The sequence below is a fragment of the Cyrtonyx montezumae genome, unplaced genomic scaffold (genome assembly GCF_038088225.1).
Source record: "Cyrtonyx montezumae isolate F1298 unplaced genomic scaffold, pur_monq_1.0 scaffold_17, whole genome shotgun sequence".
Lineage (NCBI taxonomy): Eukaryota > Metazoa > Chordata > Aves > Galliformes > Odontophoridae > Cyrtonyx > Cyrtonyx montezumae.
Window position 1 is genome coordinate 24,331,131 of NW_027071903.1, and position 18,362 is coordinate 24,349,492.

The 18,362-nt window shown below is 33.6% G+C and overlaps 1 protein-coding gene across 1 annotated transcript in view; it reads right to left on the bottom strand.

Annotated features, from left to right (window-relative positions):
- The window catches only part of UNC13C (unc-13 homolog C), a 121,338-nt gene extending 107,850 nt beyond the window's left edge, over positions 1–13,488 (bottom strand). The window contains exon 1 of the mRNA XM_065733860.1: positions 10,521–13,488. Within this exon, the coding sequence (XP_065589932.1) occupies positions 10,521–13,485 (2,965 nt within the window). The 5' untranslated portion in view covers positions 13,486–13,488. The remainder of the gene's footprint in view (positions 1–10,520) is intronic.
- Positions 13,489–18,362: the final 4,874 nt, after the last annotated feature.

Sequence of the window (18,362 nt, forward strand, 5' to 3'; positions counted from 1 at the left end):
TTAAAGAAGCTCAGAAATATATTCTGCAAGTAAGACCTGCTGATACTGTTGGATACTGCAGGACTGTATAAAGAATATATAATCTACATAATCTATCAGATCTCCACAGAATTTTTAGCTTTTCACAAATACTACGGAAGTGTTAAAATATAATGCACTGTTTAACAAATGAAACAGTTTCTCCTAAATTATATATATACAAACACATTCTCCTGAATTTCATTTTGTTCTACTATAACTATTCATGTAATTATATAATGTACTATGAAAAAACCATAAGATTTATCACATAACAATTACAACAGTGCAAGTTTAAGACACGATATATGTCATTATGAACTTTTTAACATGAATTATAATGCATTCACATTTATTACCACATAAAAAGTATTTGTTGACAGGAAAGTATGGCCTTACTTTACTGTCTTGATAAATATGGAACACAGCGAAATTTAGAATTGTTTGTATATACAGTATTCCATCAATAAAGGGTCTCTTCTCTTTGGATACTTCATAGTGCAGTACATACACAAAACTTCATTGTTTTGCCACTTTACTGATCTTTCCATTTTCTTCCACAAACAGAGTACACTTTTTCTACAGGTCTTCAAAATAGTTCAGGTATTTTTATACGTTTGAAGATTCCAGAAAATATCTATATTACATCATGATTATTTTTGTGTTAATCATGTTTTTCTTTACATTTTAAAACAATTTACATGTAAGAAAATATCCCATTCAAGTTAAAGGAAAATCTATTGTAAGGTTTATAGCTGATGATATATAAGCGTATACCTTAAAGCGCTACCAATCCAGCAAAATCAAAGGCCACTGCTGCTATCACTTCCTACTGTTATGCCTCTAATTTTAAGGCCTACTTTCATGATCAAGATTAGCACATATGCAAGAATGGGTAGAATGGACACTGGACATAAACTGTTTGACATGTGTTTTTACTAGTAAGATATATCTGATCTAGTATTATTAAAATAAAATAAATAAATAATAGGAGATCAGGATACTACTTATCAGTGTGCAAACACCAAACATAAACCCACAGAATACTTAGCTATGCTGCAGACAATTTTCCTTTATTGGTCCAGAGGATCTGCCTTTTTTTTAATGCTTTTTTTATGCCTACAGATATTAGCTTTTCTTTCAAAGTTGTTCTGAACAATCCATTTAGAAGGAGCATGTCTTAAAGAAGGAGCTACACTCATTGTCTCTAAGAAAAATTGATATGGATTATACAGAATAGTAAATAAAAACTATTACTAGTATTAAAATCTGTGATTTAGTAGAGTAAGCATGTCTCTAAGTAGTAAGAATATTTTCTTGCCATGAACTGATTCCTTCTAAACTCATTCTCCTGAATACAAATGGGGACACTGTCGTTTCTTAGTTTCAGTTTTTTAGAAAAATCTAATAATATTTTTTTGCGATGAAATGCAACCTATTTTGGTATTTTCCCTATTTAATCATCCACACTTCCCTTCACAAATATTAGGTTTCATTTTTATTTTGCCTCAGAAATTAATTCTAGACTAAAGTTATAGCATTTTAGCAGTCAAATTGTACTCATTTGATTATGTACGGAGAAATGAGTTTAATCTCTACATTCACATTTTTATGGCATTTATTTGTGAAATTAAATTATTCAACAACATCAGATACTATTAGATACACTTTCTCCAAGCACATATAGAGAACAAGCTAGCAATCCACATCCACTATCAATAAATTTTGGATGAACACAGGATCCCAGTCCAAAATTATTCTAGGTTTTTCATAATAATAAATAATAATATATTAATAATAATAATAAATAAACATGGTAAAAGCAGCCCAGAGCAACTAGATTGTAAATCTGGCTGGAACACGGAGGCAAAATTGGATATGCAATTGTGGGGGCTAAATAAAATATGAATAAATATATCAAAGTTCTGGAACAGCATCTGGACAGGTGAATCAGAGAAAAGGAACTAATTCACAAACTCAGAAAAGGCACAGCACAGAAGGCAAAGAGAAAATTTGGAACTGAGGGAAGTTTTAGGCAGGAGAACACTTGGAATGATAAGAAACCTGATCATAATTTGCTCATGCAATCTGTAGCTTCCTCCTAGAATATCCAATCTTAACTAAATATTCATATTAAAAGACTCACAATAAATCTTTGTGTTATGTGTGGGAAAGGGAACTTTAAATAATGTTTGGTTCCTTAAATAGTTCTCAGTTAACAGAAATTTTGTTACCAGCTGCCTGAAGAATCATGTGGAGTCATACCCTAATTTAGATGGCTTTTGTCCTGAAAGTTGTATTAAAAACTCAAAAATATTTAGACTTGCATTCCACATGAAATGGAATATTGTTTTTTGGAACATGAGATGGATGTAGGAAATTTTCTTTACCTCTCCTTGGTTTCAGCCAGCTTCATCTAAATCCACTACACTTCCTTTACTGGAACCTAATTTTGCTTTTTCCTAAAACTAGGAAGGAGAGTAACAATAAACATTTAGAAAGGGAAACAAGGTACTACGATGTTTTCTTTATTTATGTTTTATTTCATTTTAGTTTTTGCAGTTTTCGAAAAGATGTATTTATTTCTCATTTCAAATACACTTCTATTTCCTTTTGCAACAATAATAGTACGAAGCAGGCAACTGACATGAATCTCCCTAGAACAAACTTTGAGGGCATCTTCTATTGACTGCATCTTCAGAGACAAAAATAATCTGAAAAGTTCAGCATTTGTTGCTTCTTCCGAATTCACCCTGAGTGAAATAATCTGAGCTAAGGATGGGTTCTCTATGTGTCTGAGCACCAAATTGGGAAGTGTACAATCACTAAGCAATTCACTTCGGTAGTCATTAGACTGCCAGAACAGACAGTAGCATTCCTTGATGTAGATATGAAGTGAATCGTGATTATGTAATAGACCACTGAATGTACTTTTATCTTAGGGTACAAGAGCAGACATCTCTGATTATACTGCTGAGTGACATTGATTAACATAAAAGAGCTTATCTTCATATAACTCATTTCTTCCATCTACCCATTCTATGGCAAACAAAAAACATAAATTTATGAAGAACACTTGGTTCATTTAGCTAACCCTGTGGGATACTTCTTAATTCATTTAAATTAGCTTCTCTCTCCTTAGACTGTTTTATGTGAAGATTCTCTATACAAAGCTCTTTATATTTCTGTTAAGAAATAATTACTTAGGTAAATTAATTAGGTAAAAAAGAGGAAAAAACAGTTTTAACTTAGTTAAGGGTACTGTACTGTACAATGTCCCTCTTTTCCATTTAAGTTTATCTAACGATAACTAATTAACACAAAGAAGAAAAAGGAAAATATCACTAACTGCATTAGAGAATACACTATGATCTGTTATGTATCATATCACATTTCTCCACATAAGAGCATTTTCTATGCAGAGAAAGGAAAGAAGGAGAGGAGAAGGGAAAGGAAAGAAAGAAGGAGAGGAGAAAGGAAAGAGAGGATAACCTTAAGAAATAAATACTTAGCAATCCATATCTTCAGGTGTTCTTGCTGAGGTAGAATATTTTCTCTAGCTCTACCACAGTCTCTAACCATCACAATCTCTTTATAACTCTGCTCATTTCTTCTTCTGTCTCTATCATTCTATAGGCTCCTCACAAGCAGACACAAAGCTTTGGGTAAACAAGAAATTCAGAATAATCACTAGCTAAAATGGTGCTAACAAGATACTAAAAGGTTGTATTATGTCCAACACACCCATTAAATCCTGGCTTCTGTTGAAAATGTATCCATTGTGGTAAGCTATGATAGAGGAATGTGAGTAGTTTTTTGGCTTTCTTTCAAATGAGGACTGAGGTTTTCTTCCATCTGTATATCAGTTTACGTTCTTTGAGGAAGGTCAAGTAAAATTACAAAAAGTGTTTCAGTGCTGCATAATCAATTTTCAAGCTCAGTGTGAAAACTAACAGATCTTATAAATGCTGAGCTTTATAGTAATCAACAGTTTTCCAATTAACAAGTGATCTGATTTACCTGTTTCTATCACTGACTGTAACTTACCATAATTAACATAGCAGTTTCATCATACAAGATAATTTGTTTCAGTACCCATAATTCTTAGAAGAAATCTCGAAAGGATGCTGAAAAGGCAGATTATTGCAACATGAATGATAAAGTAGGCAGCAAAGATGTTGAAGTGAATCATAGAATGGTTTGGGTTTGAAGGGATCTTGAAGATTATAAACTTGAAATCCTCCTGCCATGTGCAGAGATACCTTCCACTACATCATGTTGCTCAAATTCCCATCCAAGCTAGCTTTGAACACTTCCTGGGATTGGGTCATCTACATTTCTAAGCAAACTACTCCAGCATCAACCACCCTCATTATGTATTTTTCCTTATTTCTAATCTAAATCTCATATTTTATGAGATCATCAGAAAATGAATAGCACACCTAGACAACAACCTGATCAGCCTGCCTTTAGAGATAATTACATAAAAAATGTTTATAAGATTTTTTCCCTATCAGTCATAGCGATCCTTCCAAGCCCTGTGGGACTATTTAATTTTTGCTTTTTTTCTGAGAAGTGGAATATCATAATACATTTTCATGACTGCAAAAATTTAGTTCAACTTCCTCCCCATATCACAAATCCCTCAGTGAGTTCATAAAAATTCAAAATATTAGGAAATATTAAGATGGTATTATGTATAGAATCTTAAATTTTCCTCTCTTGAAATTATACTAAATTGTATAAGACCAAATTGGAAGAAGGTAAAGTTCATTACTTTCTCAAAGTAACATTTTAATCTTTAATTCCAGCAAACTGTTCCAAGAATGTCAAACTGACTGATAATTTATGCCATTCCTGGAAGGATACCCTTTAGAAAAAATATTTGAATTACATTAAAAAAATACAGCTATTAAATGGAAATAACATGTCTAAAAGCACCCAATCAGAAGCAGTGCATAGTCTGAGTTGAACAATTCTAAGTAGCACATAACTGCTAAAAAAGGGACACAAATGATGAAAAACAAGTCCAAATGAAACTGCATTACACTGTCTGAAATAATACAAATTAATATAAGATAAATATGGTAATGAAAAGCTGAAATTACCAGTACAGAACAGACTGTCACAGAATCTGATTCTAGAGAATGTTGTTTTGCTGAGGTATATTTGAGGAAGAAATACTATATAATGTTTGAAAGACAGTATTAAAGCTAACACATCAAGAGATGAGTGATGCTTGCCTGACAGAGAAGGTCACACTTGAATAAAACTTGGTTGACAGGAGAATTGGGAGAATTGCTTCTAGGGCTTTACTAGCAGTGATGTAGAAAAATTACTAGCATACACAGAGAGCAAAAACAGGAAGTCAGTTTGGTGAAGATGAAAACTGCATCTGTCTTTACAGACAAGCTGGTCTGCAAATGTGAAAAGAGTTAAAAACAGCTCTGGCGTTTAGAAATTGAGTTCCATTAGATTTATAGTGGCCCTTGTTTTCTGTTATCCTTGAACAGCTACTAGATACTTCTACCTACTTCTCAAATTTACCTCTAAAGGAATAAATCGTCAAGAACTACTTCATCATGATATGCAGAATGATATTACTGTTTCAAAATATTTGGTGTTCTCAAAGTACAGCCCTCTTAAAGACTGAGCTTTCTTGACAGCTTCTTTATTGTCAGGGTGATAGAGCAAAATGCAGAGCACATTTAGGAACTCTTCCAAATCCAAAAGACAGAAGGATTGTAAAACAAAACCTGTATAGAATAAGGAGGAATATTTTGTCTCTTTTGATATAAATCACAACTGCAAAAGGAACTGACTCTGAAATCAAACAACTGATTATTCTGTCTTTCTACAATACCCAGCCAACACATTCTCAATATATTTGACTTGGAATACTATATATCGATCTTGCACATTCCACAGTCTATGGCATTCATATTTGTTGTTGATTGATTCTTCGCCTATGGGTTTGTATTTGCTTCCTAGCTAAGGTATAAGAATCTATTTAAAATAGATAAAACTTCTTAAAAATGACCTTCAGAAGTTTGAAACCAAGTGGAAAACTTTAGAGAAGTCAGAATAGGCAGAGCTAGAAGATGTGAATCAATGTATGAGCACCAACAGAATAAAATGGTGACATCAGCCTTTTTTGTTTACTAAGATAAGACAAAAAAGTTCATTTTTTGGTAGGAAACTTGGTTAATTAGTATGAGAGAAGTAAATGACTGGAAGTATTCAATCCTAATAGGGTTCATCAAACAAGATAGATGGATTAAAGATTAAAATTATAGAAAATATTCAATTGTATTGTGATATTTGGCAATAATTATTTAGGTGAGTCAATTTTAGACTATACTCTCAGTAGCAAGTTAATTGAACAGAATTTTGTACAAGCTGTAGAAGACACTGAACTAGAATAGGTTGCAAACAATTTAAACAATTCAAAATATTATTTGCATACTTTATGTGCTTTGGCACTAGTACTGTAAAAACTACTTCTAGGAAGGAAAAAAAAGACAAAAAAGTGAATAAATAGCTCTATTGAGCTTACAGCATTATATTAATTGAAAGTATTTTTTATATGATTTTAGTACAAAATAGTCAACTGTTACTCTGGAGTGTTTATATCCTACTTGAAACAAAGAAAATTATATAGCACTATAGGTGCCTGTTAATGGCAGCTGAAATGGCTTTCCCTTTTTTTGGAATCACAGTACAAGTAAACAAAATTGAAGACAGAGTTAACAACAAAAGTCAGAACAAGTGGAAACCTAAATATAACTAGCTTCATTAGTCAACTGCAGAGAAGCTACCTTGTCTACTACTACATGCATAGTCTTTTCATTTACAAGGTTCTCTTGTTTCCCCCCCTCTATTTTGTATGATGTATGATGTATAAACATTTAACATTTTATACATCATACACTTAATTTTAGAGAGTATCAAGGACAAAGATTGTAAACATCTCTATCACCAGCGTAACTAGAAGACATGGGCTACCTGAAAAATTTTTTCTTTCTGTGGCTTTTAATATGACAATTAGTAAAACTTTCAGCAAAATGAGTAACAGCTTCAAATGAGGCTAGTACAGGAAACAAATTTGTGGCAACAATATAGAAGTGCAGATATTTGTATGTGTATTGCGTTTTTAACCCATAGATGTTTATCAGTCAACTCTATCCTTATTTTCAAAGTTTACCAAAATTTTGGATCCTGCAGGTCATCTTTTGAATACTCTGGACATCAAAGTGTCACATTTAAAAGCTGATAAAGTTTCATCACTTTCAACAGTAATTTTACATCAGGAGGACCTGGAAAGGCTTCCAATTTCTTCTCCTAGGCACAAAGGGAAATTCTGTTGATATTCTACAGATCACCTGAAAAATGTGCATAACAAGAAAGTCTGGCACCTGTCCCATGAAAATAGACAGAATTCTTTGGCAGCAGAAGAGAGAATCTCTGTAGCTTTTCATTTTATTGCAATATTCTGCTTGCCTAATAGATCAGAAAAAGATTTGAGCATATTTATGACTTAAATGACATGACATAACTCATGACTTCTAAGACATTACACTTTTTCAAATTACATGTCTAAATACTTTTTAGTCATTTTAACAAAATTCCTTTATCCTAACATTATTTTATAAAATGATGCAGTAATTTTTTGCCTCCAAAACACAATCCTCTAAAGAAAATGTTAAAATATTGTAGAAAAAAAAGAGAAGCTACTTCTTAATCTGGGTAATAAAATATTAATATGTCCTCATTTCCTCAGCAGAACCAATATAAATAAGCACTTGGAACTGGTATTTATGCTTAGATTTTCTCTTAGCTTTTAAAAAATCTATTTTAAATCAGTAAAAAAAAAAAAGCAGGGAAATTCCACAAATACTGATAAATCTAGGATCTAGGCTCACAGGAAAAACTCCACAAAAGAGGGATCTCCAATGAGAGATCCTTTCTCAGCAGTTGCCATACACTAATATATGTATGAATAGAGTAGGATGCGTTCACCCATCTTGAAACAGTACAATTGAACAGGTTACTCTGTGGTCGAACCTAGACCAAAGGCTTACTGATATCTGTCTAGCCACCAAGTGATTAGCAAGATCTTCATCAACATGATCATGAAGCAACTGATTGTAAATTATCCTTCACAGACAGAAATCCGTATTGTCACTGGAAGTGACTTGCAAGAGGTCATGTGACTCTGGAAGCTTACCCAGAGTGTTAGTTTCATCACAAGATAAACTTATCACAGACATCTTCAAAAGATAAGGAGACAAGATAGGAATGGAAGAAATAAGCCAACAGGGTAAAAAACAGAAAGAGGAAACATGACAAGTAAATACTAGAACAAACAAAAAGGTAAACATTTTTCCTGATTATGATGCACAAAGAAAAAAACACTGACTAACATTCCTCTGATATTTTTCTAAAAAAAGATCACCCCTTATATTAAAGCATATATATAACTACAACATCTCTATTTCCTTACAAAATGTTAAATCCAAGGATTACTCCTATGTTGCTCTTGTTTCCTCTCATCCTCATATCCTATTACTCACACTCCAGTATGCTTCCAAAACCAAGGTGTAAAAAATAACACGTAAGCAAGAAGAGTATTTTTTCTCTTCCTGTTAGATGCACAGACTAGAGCTATCCAACAGGACTACTGCGCACTCATACATAATTTAAGTATCAAAGTTTAATTGACCTTACCTCATGTCCTACCAGAAAGAAAAGATTCTAAACTATTATTTTTTTCATACTACATTGGAGAAATAACACTAATATATTTTCTAGCTATATTCTTATTGGCCAGATTGCTTACTACCCTCCCTTTCTTGCTTACATGGATGAATGAAAGAATTCACAAAAAAATGAGCAGTTATTTTCAACAAAAATTAAATTGTACCACTAAAATTTTCTGATATTGCTCGTTGTCATCTAGTTGTCTAGAAAAAAAAACTGACAGTAGAGTAAGAGTCTTTCTTTCACCTACTGGGTTAAATGAATTAAAAATGGCCTGACCACATGAGATGTAACATCATTTTTATCATTTTCTAACAGCATCGTGTTGTCTATTAATACATATATAAATACATAGACTTCAAATACTGAAAGTAATGTGCGTTTTGCTACTTTCTATCTTTCCTTTGTGTTGTCTGTGCTTAGGTCCTCAGACATTTATTTTCCCATTCTACAACAGTGACTAGGTACCACTGTTGTTTGTACCTCTCCCCCACTATATGTTGTAGTAATCATGAAACAGTGATGAAAATACTAGCTGATTTTTCATACATACGTCATCTAGTGTCTAACACAGTACTATAGAGATGTATCTCCAAAACAAAAAAAATCTACAAATTAGTTTCAGTACTAGAATATAAAACTAGACTTGAATATAGACTTTCAAATTAGTATTTGTAGTACACTCTTTGAATTTCACTATAATTTTATCATAAAGCACTTGTCCATGTACAAAATAAAAGCCAAAGTACCTCAAGATTTGGATGCTAATTACTACTAAGACAATCTTTAGCCAGAAGCACAATTCTTCGTCTTCATTATGAATATATCAAACAATTATTTTTGCAAGATAGATTAAAAAAAAAGCGCAAAGATTCAGACAAGATGACAACTACCATCTGGCTAGCTATGATAATTATGTGATTCCAATTAAAAGAGCAAGTAATATTATAACATTACAATTTGTGTAGGCTAATGCTGAAAATCATTATACTTGTGTACACTTGTGTTACATTATACTTGATAATATAAAATTATGCATGTGGCTGTCTGCTTTGGAGTCTGGTAACAGACCAAATCTATGTCAACACTCTGCCTAAGTTAAATTAATTTCCTCCATACATCCTTATACATGGATGCTACCTGTTACACTTCTTTCCTCTTTCACCTTCCTTTCTTCTTCTTTTTTTTTTTTTTTTTTTAATTTTTGAGGACAAATCACATTTGAGTGTATTTTGTCAGTGTAATTAAGGAAAAAACTGAAATCAGGTTATACTTGTACTCTCCAAAGTACATAGCAAGTTAGAAGCTGCATACAAGATGAGGACCACTGCTTATCAGGATGAATACTGAAACAAGCATATCTTAAAAACTGTTAGGAAACACTAATCTGAATGCTCTGTGTTGGTCCTATGATTACAAATGTATCAAGAATATTAAACTGTTTAGTTCTTTTTATGTCTCATGAATTTTTTATTTTCAAGTAGCAAGTTCAAAGCACTGCAATTGCTTATAAACATATGTTTGAATAAACATACTCTGAAAATTCCTACAAGACCCTCTTAGTCAATTTTAGCCTTTTAGATTCTATGGGAATGCTTCACTTAATGAACAAAACCAGAAATAAGCAGAATTTCTGTCACAAATTTCAACTGAAGTAGAATCAGACACCATATAGAAATTAATTCCAACTCTAACAAGAACAACATTTTGCTAAAATACAACATGAAAAATATTAAATTTACCTCCAGAAAGGATTTTGTCTTCCAAGTCATTCATTTGTTTCTTATACGCTTTTAAAGCAGCTTCTTTGAACGACGGTCGTATTCTTTTTTTCTTTGGGGCTTCAGTAAGCATTTCTTGGACATTCTGATTTTCATCTTCCCTTACTTCCATGTGAGCATCCATATCACTTTCAACTTCCAGTATCTCTTCGCTGACCAAACTGTTAAACTGTCCATCGTATTGCTCCTCTGGAAGCATTGCATAAGGACTTCCACATGGGGCTTGTCCTAGTTCGTATTCTTGGACCTGCTCACTTGTTTCACTACTATTTGTTCTATTTTCTAGTTTAGCAAGGACTTGTTCCATTACTTCAACATAGTCTGTTTCATTCTCACCAGGTGGTTCAATTAAATTATCCTCATACTCTGCTTTGTAGCAATAAGGCTCAGCATAAACGTCAGAGTCTAGTGTTGTGCTGGACTCATTTGCAGTAGACTGAGACAAAGTTCTAAATCTTCCCATGAAAGATGATCCACTGTCCTCATATCCACTTAAACTCTGTGTACTTTTATTCCAGACAACTTCTAGTGCTGACTTTGCACGCTGAAGTGTAGATCCAAATTTAGGAAAACTGAAAGTCTTATCAGAAAGATCTATGCTTAATCGACTGTGCCATGACTTAGGGGCTGCTTCTTCTGAGTCATCACTTGGTAGTTCGCTCTGACTTCGGTACATCATGGGCAATCGGTTTTGATTCTGATAAGGTGATTTAGAATTTGTTTCCTGATAATCATCATATTGACCAGTCCACTGACTTTGTGATTCACTATCAAGGCCTGCACATGATGGGGAAGTTCCATCAAGGGTGAAATCATAGCTTTCAGTGTCATACTGAAGGTCAGAACTTTGGCACTTTCCAAAATCTGTCTGTTGATCTGAAGGACTGCTCATATCATACACAAAAACTTCTTGTGTAGATGAGTCTAGGCCCAAATCAGCCCCCTGTTCCATCTGATTCCAATCTTTCCATGGTGAAAAGTCATCATGTAAAGAAAGCTGAGAATCACTAAAATGGCTTCTGTCTCTAGATACACGTATTATTCCATTGCTTACTCCACTGTCAACAGTTTCTGTATTCTCTACTTCATTTTGCTCTGGATACTGTTGTGCATCTTGTGCAAAAGTCTGTTCCTGAGAACTACCATACCAGGTGGCAGAATCATCTTGCCTTCGCTGCCAAAGTTCTCGATCTGAGGAAGACAACAGCGAACTACCATTTGTTTTGCTAAAATACTGATTTTCTGAAAAATCCTCTGAGTAGGACTGACATAATTTAGAGAAATCTGACTCTGAACGGCTAAGCTTTGGTGCAGCAAAGTCATTCTGCAAATGCCATAGAGGAGTCATATCTGAATAATACATCTTTGGTTGCTTTTCCGCGTTGTCAAATTCTGGTGACTGACTATCATAACTTCTTCTGTTTGAAAAGGTGTCACTATCAGCAGTTCTATTAAGGTCTTTAGGATCTGGGGACTCAATATTCCCCTTTGTAGTGCTTGTTTTTATTTGAAGTGCTGATTTAGACACCCTTGCATAACTATTCTTATTTATATCTGATTCCATATCTTTATCACTGTCAGGTGACTCCCAGTCATGCATTTTGGTTTTTGTCTCCACAGTTAAAATCTTCATATCCATACTCTCGTAGGTTTGAGAAGAAGGCAGTCCTCTTTCTTTCTTCTCTTTTATGTCATGGGAAAAAACATCTGTAGAAATTCCAATGCCAGTTCCCTTAAGCTTATAAGACTTTTTTAAAAGCAAATCTCTCTGTTGTGATGACTCAAAGTAAACAAGAATGGGTCTTGGCTTTGCATTTGGACAGTCTCTTTGCTGCCCCAGTCTTTGGGCAAACTCAATTTTGATAGAGCTTTGTGCCTCTGAGAACCCCATTTTTTCTGTTAGTATTTTGTAAACTACATTTTCAGTTTTTTCAAGTCTCTCTTCAGGAACGTTTAGAAACCTAAGACTTGCTTTGTTTCCTGGATGGCCTATCTGCTTAATGTAATCATGTATGTCTCGAGTTTCTCTTCTGGACTGTACAAATCCAGTTCGCAATTGTTCAATTTCATTTTGCACCACTTCTACACTACTGGAAATTTCATCAATTGATTGTTTCAGAGCATTTACATGCCCTCTTAATTCAGAAAGTTCTGTTTCAATTTGACTTATTCCCTGAAGCTCTTTAAAGATCATTTCCATGACATCATGAGTTTGACTAATACAACCTGTTGAACTGAAGCCAGGTTCAAGAGTATTTGATTTCTGGTGACGGCCTGTTCTGTCAAGAGATTTACTTCTTAAGCCCCAAGTTTTCTTCCACGTACTTAGTTCAGAGTCTGATGAGACACATTCTTGACTCTTCTTCCATTTCCTTAGTTTGCGTAGAGCTCCAAGCTTTAGTGTATGTAAAGTACGTTCTCCATCAGAACTTCCATCAGATGCTGCAAGGCTGCTTAAACTCTTTCTGTTGCGTCTCACAGGCATTGTGTGCGAAAAGTACTCGTTTTTCTTGCTATTACTTTTTACTTCACTTAATGAATCAGAATATGAGCTATCGTTTGAAGACAGATCTTGCACTATATCTTCATTATTATTGTTTGTTATAAAAACATGCTTTTGCAGTCCATTGGCAATAGCAACTCTGTAACTGAATGTCGGAGAAAGAGAAAATTCTCTGTTACTTTCCTCTTCTTCAGTGGATAAGTTGCGAGCAGATGGACACTTGGCAATCTTTTTAACAGTGCTTTTGAAAGTATTTGAAAATTTTGGATTCTTTGTTTGTCCAGTTGGAGTTAAATCGTGTTCCTTTTTGCTCTGACAACTCTCTTTCCTTTTTGTATTATTTCCCAATTTCTTTGTAAACATTCCTTTGCAAATCTTATATATGTAAGATGAGATCAGGCTCTTTAAGCAGGAGGAAACCATGAAGTGTAATTTATATTAAGATGTTTCCAGAAAACATGATTATTGATGCTGACAAATATTTGCATCTCCAGCAGGATCATCAGCAAGTATTTCATCAACAGAAACTCTAGATGTGTAGGTACTGGTGCTTTGGTATCATTTCACGGGGAAAAAAAAAAAAAAAGCCAGCAAAAATTACATCAACCCCAAAACAAAAAGCCATATGTTCTTGTTAGAAACAAAATCCTGAAGGCCTTTTATCTGTCTTGTAAAATTTCACTCTCCTGTGCATGGCATCTTGAAGTGTCTAAAAAGGAGGGAATTATGTTACTATTGGCTGCCACACAAGTAGCATTCAACAACGCTAATATTAACTGGGTTACAATGCAGTAAAGTATGTATTTGTATTTCCCTCACAATTCTCTGAAAATAACTTAAAAAATATTGAATCTAAAAGAAGTCCTGGGCAAATATTTTGAAAATAAATAAGTTAGGTATGTTTATATACATTTTTGCATGGTGATTTACTGAAATACTTGATGTTAATATCTGCTTTTTTTTCAGAGTATTATATCTGTATGACATATCTATATGATGTACAGCAACAGTAAAAGAATAAAATAAAAAAGGTTAAGAAGTTGTTCATAGCCAGTAAAAGAGAAAACAGATAATACATAAATCTCTTTTGGTACCTAAGAACAAGGTAGAGTTCTGAGCAAATTGGCACCGTATATATGAAACACTATTTTCTTTTTAGATTGGTGTACACACATGTCACGGTTTGAGAAATAGATGCCTTGTCTTTTTACCAAACTAACACATCGTGGTAAGCCAGAACTCTGAGTATGTTTTCATTCCAGGTATCTTTTCTTTAAGGAGGAAGAAAAGAATCCAAAATAGGAAGTAAAAATAGTAAGCTGAACTGATGAAACAATCACATTCAGTTAATAAGTTTTAAACTGCACTAGGCATAGGGGAAAAAAAAATAATTAAGTACATATAACAAGTAAGAGAGAGAGAAACAAATGTGGTTTACAAGTCTCAGGTGAAAAACAGGTGGCATTACTACAAGAAGGCAATTTGTTCTGAATGAACATTAAAGAAGATTCCAGGAGGTACCTGGAAGCTTGTTTTCCATAACAGAGAAGTTTCTATGTTTCTATTCCATAAGAAATGCAGTCAATACACTTTAAAGACCTATGTAATTTTTAAGGCATGCAAATGGCATCTCAGAATGTTATGAAAACTCTCCCTCACTAGAGGTAATGCTCTCTAGCTTTCACAGCCATCCTGGGACAGTTATCAAAGGCATGTTTCTAGAAGTAGAAAAACTTGTTAAGATTAAGCCATTAAACTGAATTTTTGTAACCATGCCCTGAACAAGATTTGAAGTGACTGCCTGCCTCCTCTGCCCAAACATCTGACAACATTTAAATCCCTTCTTATAGAAACTTTTCTCAGGTCACTTGTACTGCCTGAAGAGTTATCAACAATTTGTAAACAAGATAGAAGGCTTGTTTATTGTCTCAGCCTAGAAAGCAACAATAAGTAATGAAGTAATCATTGTAATCTGGAACATTTTATTCATTTTCAATGAGGTTTAATCACTTCTTTGTAGAAGAATCTTGTGTTCATAGCCAGTCACAATTTTTATCTGATGTCTGATCTATGCTCTTCATCAGAGACTATTTTAAATACTTGTAAGTTAGAAGTTGTACTGTTAAACACATAGATCTACTAAATGAAGCAGATTTTCATTCTCTAGTGCAAGCTGCGTTTGTTCTCAGTTATATTAGTCATATGATCCATTCTTCACTTTATAACCTAGCATTTCTCTGTCAAATACTAGTTTCCCAAAAAGGTTTCTCTACACATTGGATCAAGATCTATTTTTTTTTAAACAAACAAAAAAAAAGATTACCATACTTCCATTTTAAATGAGTATACTAAGGTGCATGTAATAAGGAAATAAGGAACAGTCTGTTGTGATGCTTGTAGGACAAAGAATTGTTTGAAAGAGCAGCAAGTGGTCATTCAGTAATTTTCTGGTTTTATCCACAATTTCTAATGAATCAGAACAGATCTATCTTTTTTAGTCTTTTCCTTCTTGCTACTAAAGTAAACCAACATACACAACAAACTTAATAAGAGAGGGGTTAAGTCAGTTTAAGCAGAATAATTCACTCTCAGATGTTTAGCTTACCATTACAGCAGTAAAGTTAATTAACAGAAGTATAATAACAATGCTAAGTGGCTGTAAGTAAGGAATTTGGACAGTTACAAAGATTGTGATATCAGAAATTAATTATTTTATAGGCTCTGTTAAAAAAAGAAAAAGACACAAGGATGCTTATTTCCATGTTTTCCCCTTAGATAGTCTGAATTCAGGTTCTTTCATTTCTCTTGATTATAAAATTTGAATTGATTCTAAAAATACTGTTAAAACCAGGGTGATGTCCAGCTCTTTGGCTGGAAACATCATCAGGTACAATAAATCTTTTTCCCAAAACTAAAACTAATGCATAGGATAGAAGAGATGCAGGGGATCAGTAAAAAAGAACAGCTTTTAAAGAATACAGACAGTGTACTTGGTCATAAATCCAAATGTGACATCCTCATAGATTCTCGGGTTTACTTTACCATTTTTATCAAATCAAAACAATTAGGTAGATCTCTGCTGATATTCTGCTGGATTACAATAAATTAAGTTCTATTGTAATCCAATATTATATTATTGTAATCCTTCTGTAACATCCTTCTTCCTATCAAAGGTAGGTTTGTGGATTCAGAACAGTTCTCTATAAGCAAGAAACAGGCAAAACCATAGCTCTACTTAATGTTTACAGCTTTACACAGCTACAAGGGGCCTGTGTGTGTTTGGAAGGGGGCACAGAAGTAGTAGCTTCCCTTTTTAAAAAGGCAAGTAGCAGTTTGTGTTTACAACAATGAGATAGTAGGGAAAATAACACCTGATAGCCCTTTTCTGCAACTACACTACTTTGCACTGCTGACAAAGCAGTCAGTATTGCCTACAGACCAAGGTATCTATTAGTGATACGTAAAATGCTTCAAAGAGATGAAGTAGTCACAAACAAAATCTAAACAATCATCTTTGTAGCTACACAGACTGAGGTTAAAGTAGTCTTTGTTACATTCAGGAACACAAGAAATCAATAGCAGGATAACCATAATTCAGTCCTACAGATTTATCAAGTATGGTTTTTACTAGCCTCGTGGGAATAAGGCTACTCTGACATAACTGTACTTCAATCAGTGTATTTATGTCTGCTAGGTGAAACCTACTCTAAAATTTTTATAGCCTCCAGATTGTTTCATTAATTTACAATAACCATAACATTACACTGAAACGCATCTCAGATGACAATTGGTAAGAGCTTAAATTAAAACTATTATTTGTTGCATTATAATCTTCCTAAATTCTTCTTATATTCTTCTTAAATACTGACATTTATGATCTGTGTTATTGGTGAATCTCTCAAGATAAAGCAATACTGATGCTAATGCTGCATGATATGTAGCTGACCTGCATGGCAAAGAGAAGCTTAACAACTATAAATCTTTCGGATTACTTTCCTTCATTTCAGGAATTTCTCAGCAGAATTCAGCCCAGAGATTTTCTCCCCAGTATTCAAACGAGAGCATGGAATGCTATCACAGAATACAAGTTATGCCTCAGATGAATGTAGATTTGCTTCTCTTACAGTAATACTGAAAAAACAATATTGGATGGACAGTATCAATCTTAATGACAACTTCAGCCTTAATGGAGTAGAAAGAAAACCAACTGACTGTCTGAAAGCAGTCAAAGAAGTTGTGACATGTGTCATACACCTTGGCTGTAAGCTTCACAACATCCTTCTGTGAACATTAGTATGCTTTTCCATATTATCCAGCAAACTTACTTTCTAATGTTCTAATACCATTAATGGAAAAGAGTTGCACTCGCTCCATTTGACTAAAAAGCTATTCCTCTTGTCCTTTAATGTCACTTTGAAAATTCATTATATTGTGTATATCAACTGCTATTTCTATTATACCTACTCACCATCTAACCAAGCACGTGACTATTCTATTACAGGACAAGTAACCAATACAACTAAATGTGAAACTCATCCAAATAAGTGTGACTTCTATTTATTTTTGTTAAGCTGTACTATTCTCCACAGCATTGTGTAAATTCACATTGCTTGCTTTTCTCTGGGAAGTTTTCTTCTGAGAAGGAAATGTGTAGTATGGTATTCATATAACAAACATGAAAGTTACCTTTGAAGTGAAATATATTCAAAACTACTTCATCACAAGAAAATGACTTAACTAAATGTACAATCAGAAGAAAGAATTATACAACATGAGAGAATAATGTTTAAATGTAAAAAGATGCTGAACATTGCTAAAGTTAAAATGGGCTCCATTTGGAGAGCATTCGATTACTTGTTATAGTGTAGTTGAATATATTAATGCACAAAAGAGTTTAGAAGTAGACTGCACATGGTTTGGAACACAGCTTCAATATTATCTGCCTTACTTCTTCCCTTATGTTTCTTTTCAGAAAGAAAAAAAAAACAGAAGACAGTACAGTAAAAAAAGAGCAGTAACAGGGAACCTGAGACTTCTTTTTCCCTTTTTTCACCGCTGCACAATGTTATGCTGTCCCACCTGATCTTCTTTTTAGACAATATTTTCACATCAGGAAGTGGAAAGCTTTATGGATAATTGTATAGAAGTAACTTGTTCCTATTTTATTGCAGGCTACACAAGGAAGGGAAAACCTGGAAATAAAAGTTATTTGCTAACATTGTGAGGATAATTGCATTACTAAGTCAATATGAGGTACAATTCATCACTTTCTCACAGGTATAGATTTTCAGTCCTTGAAC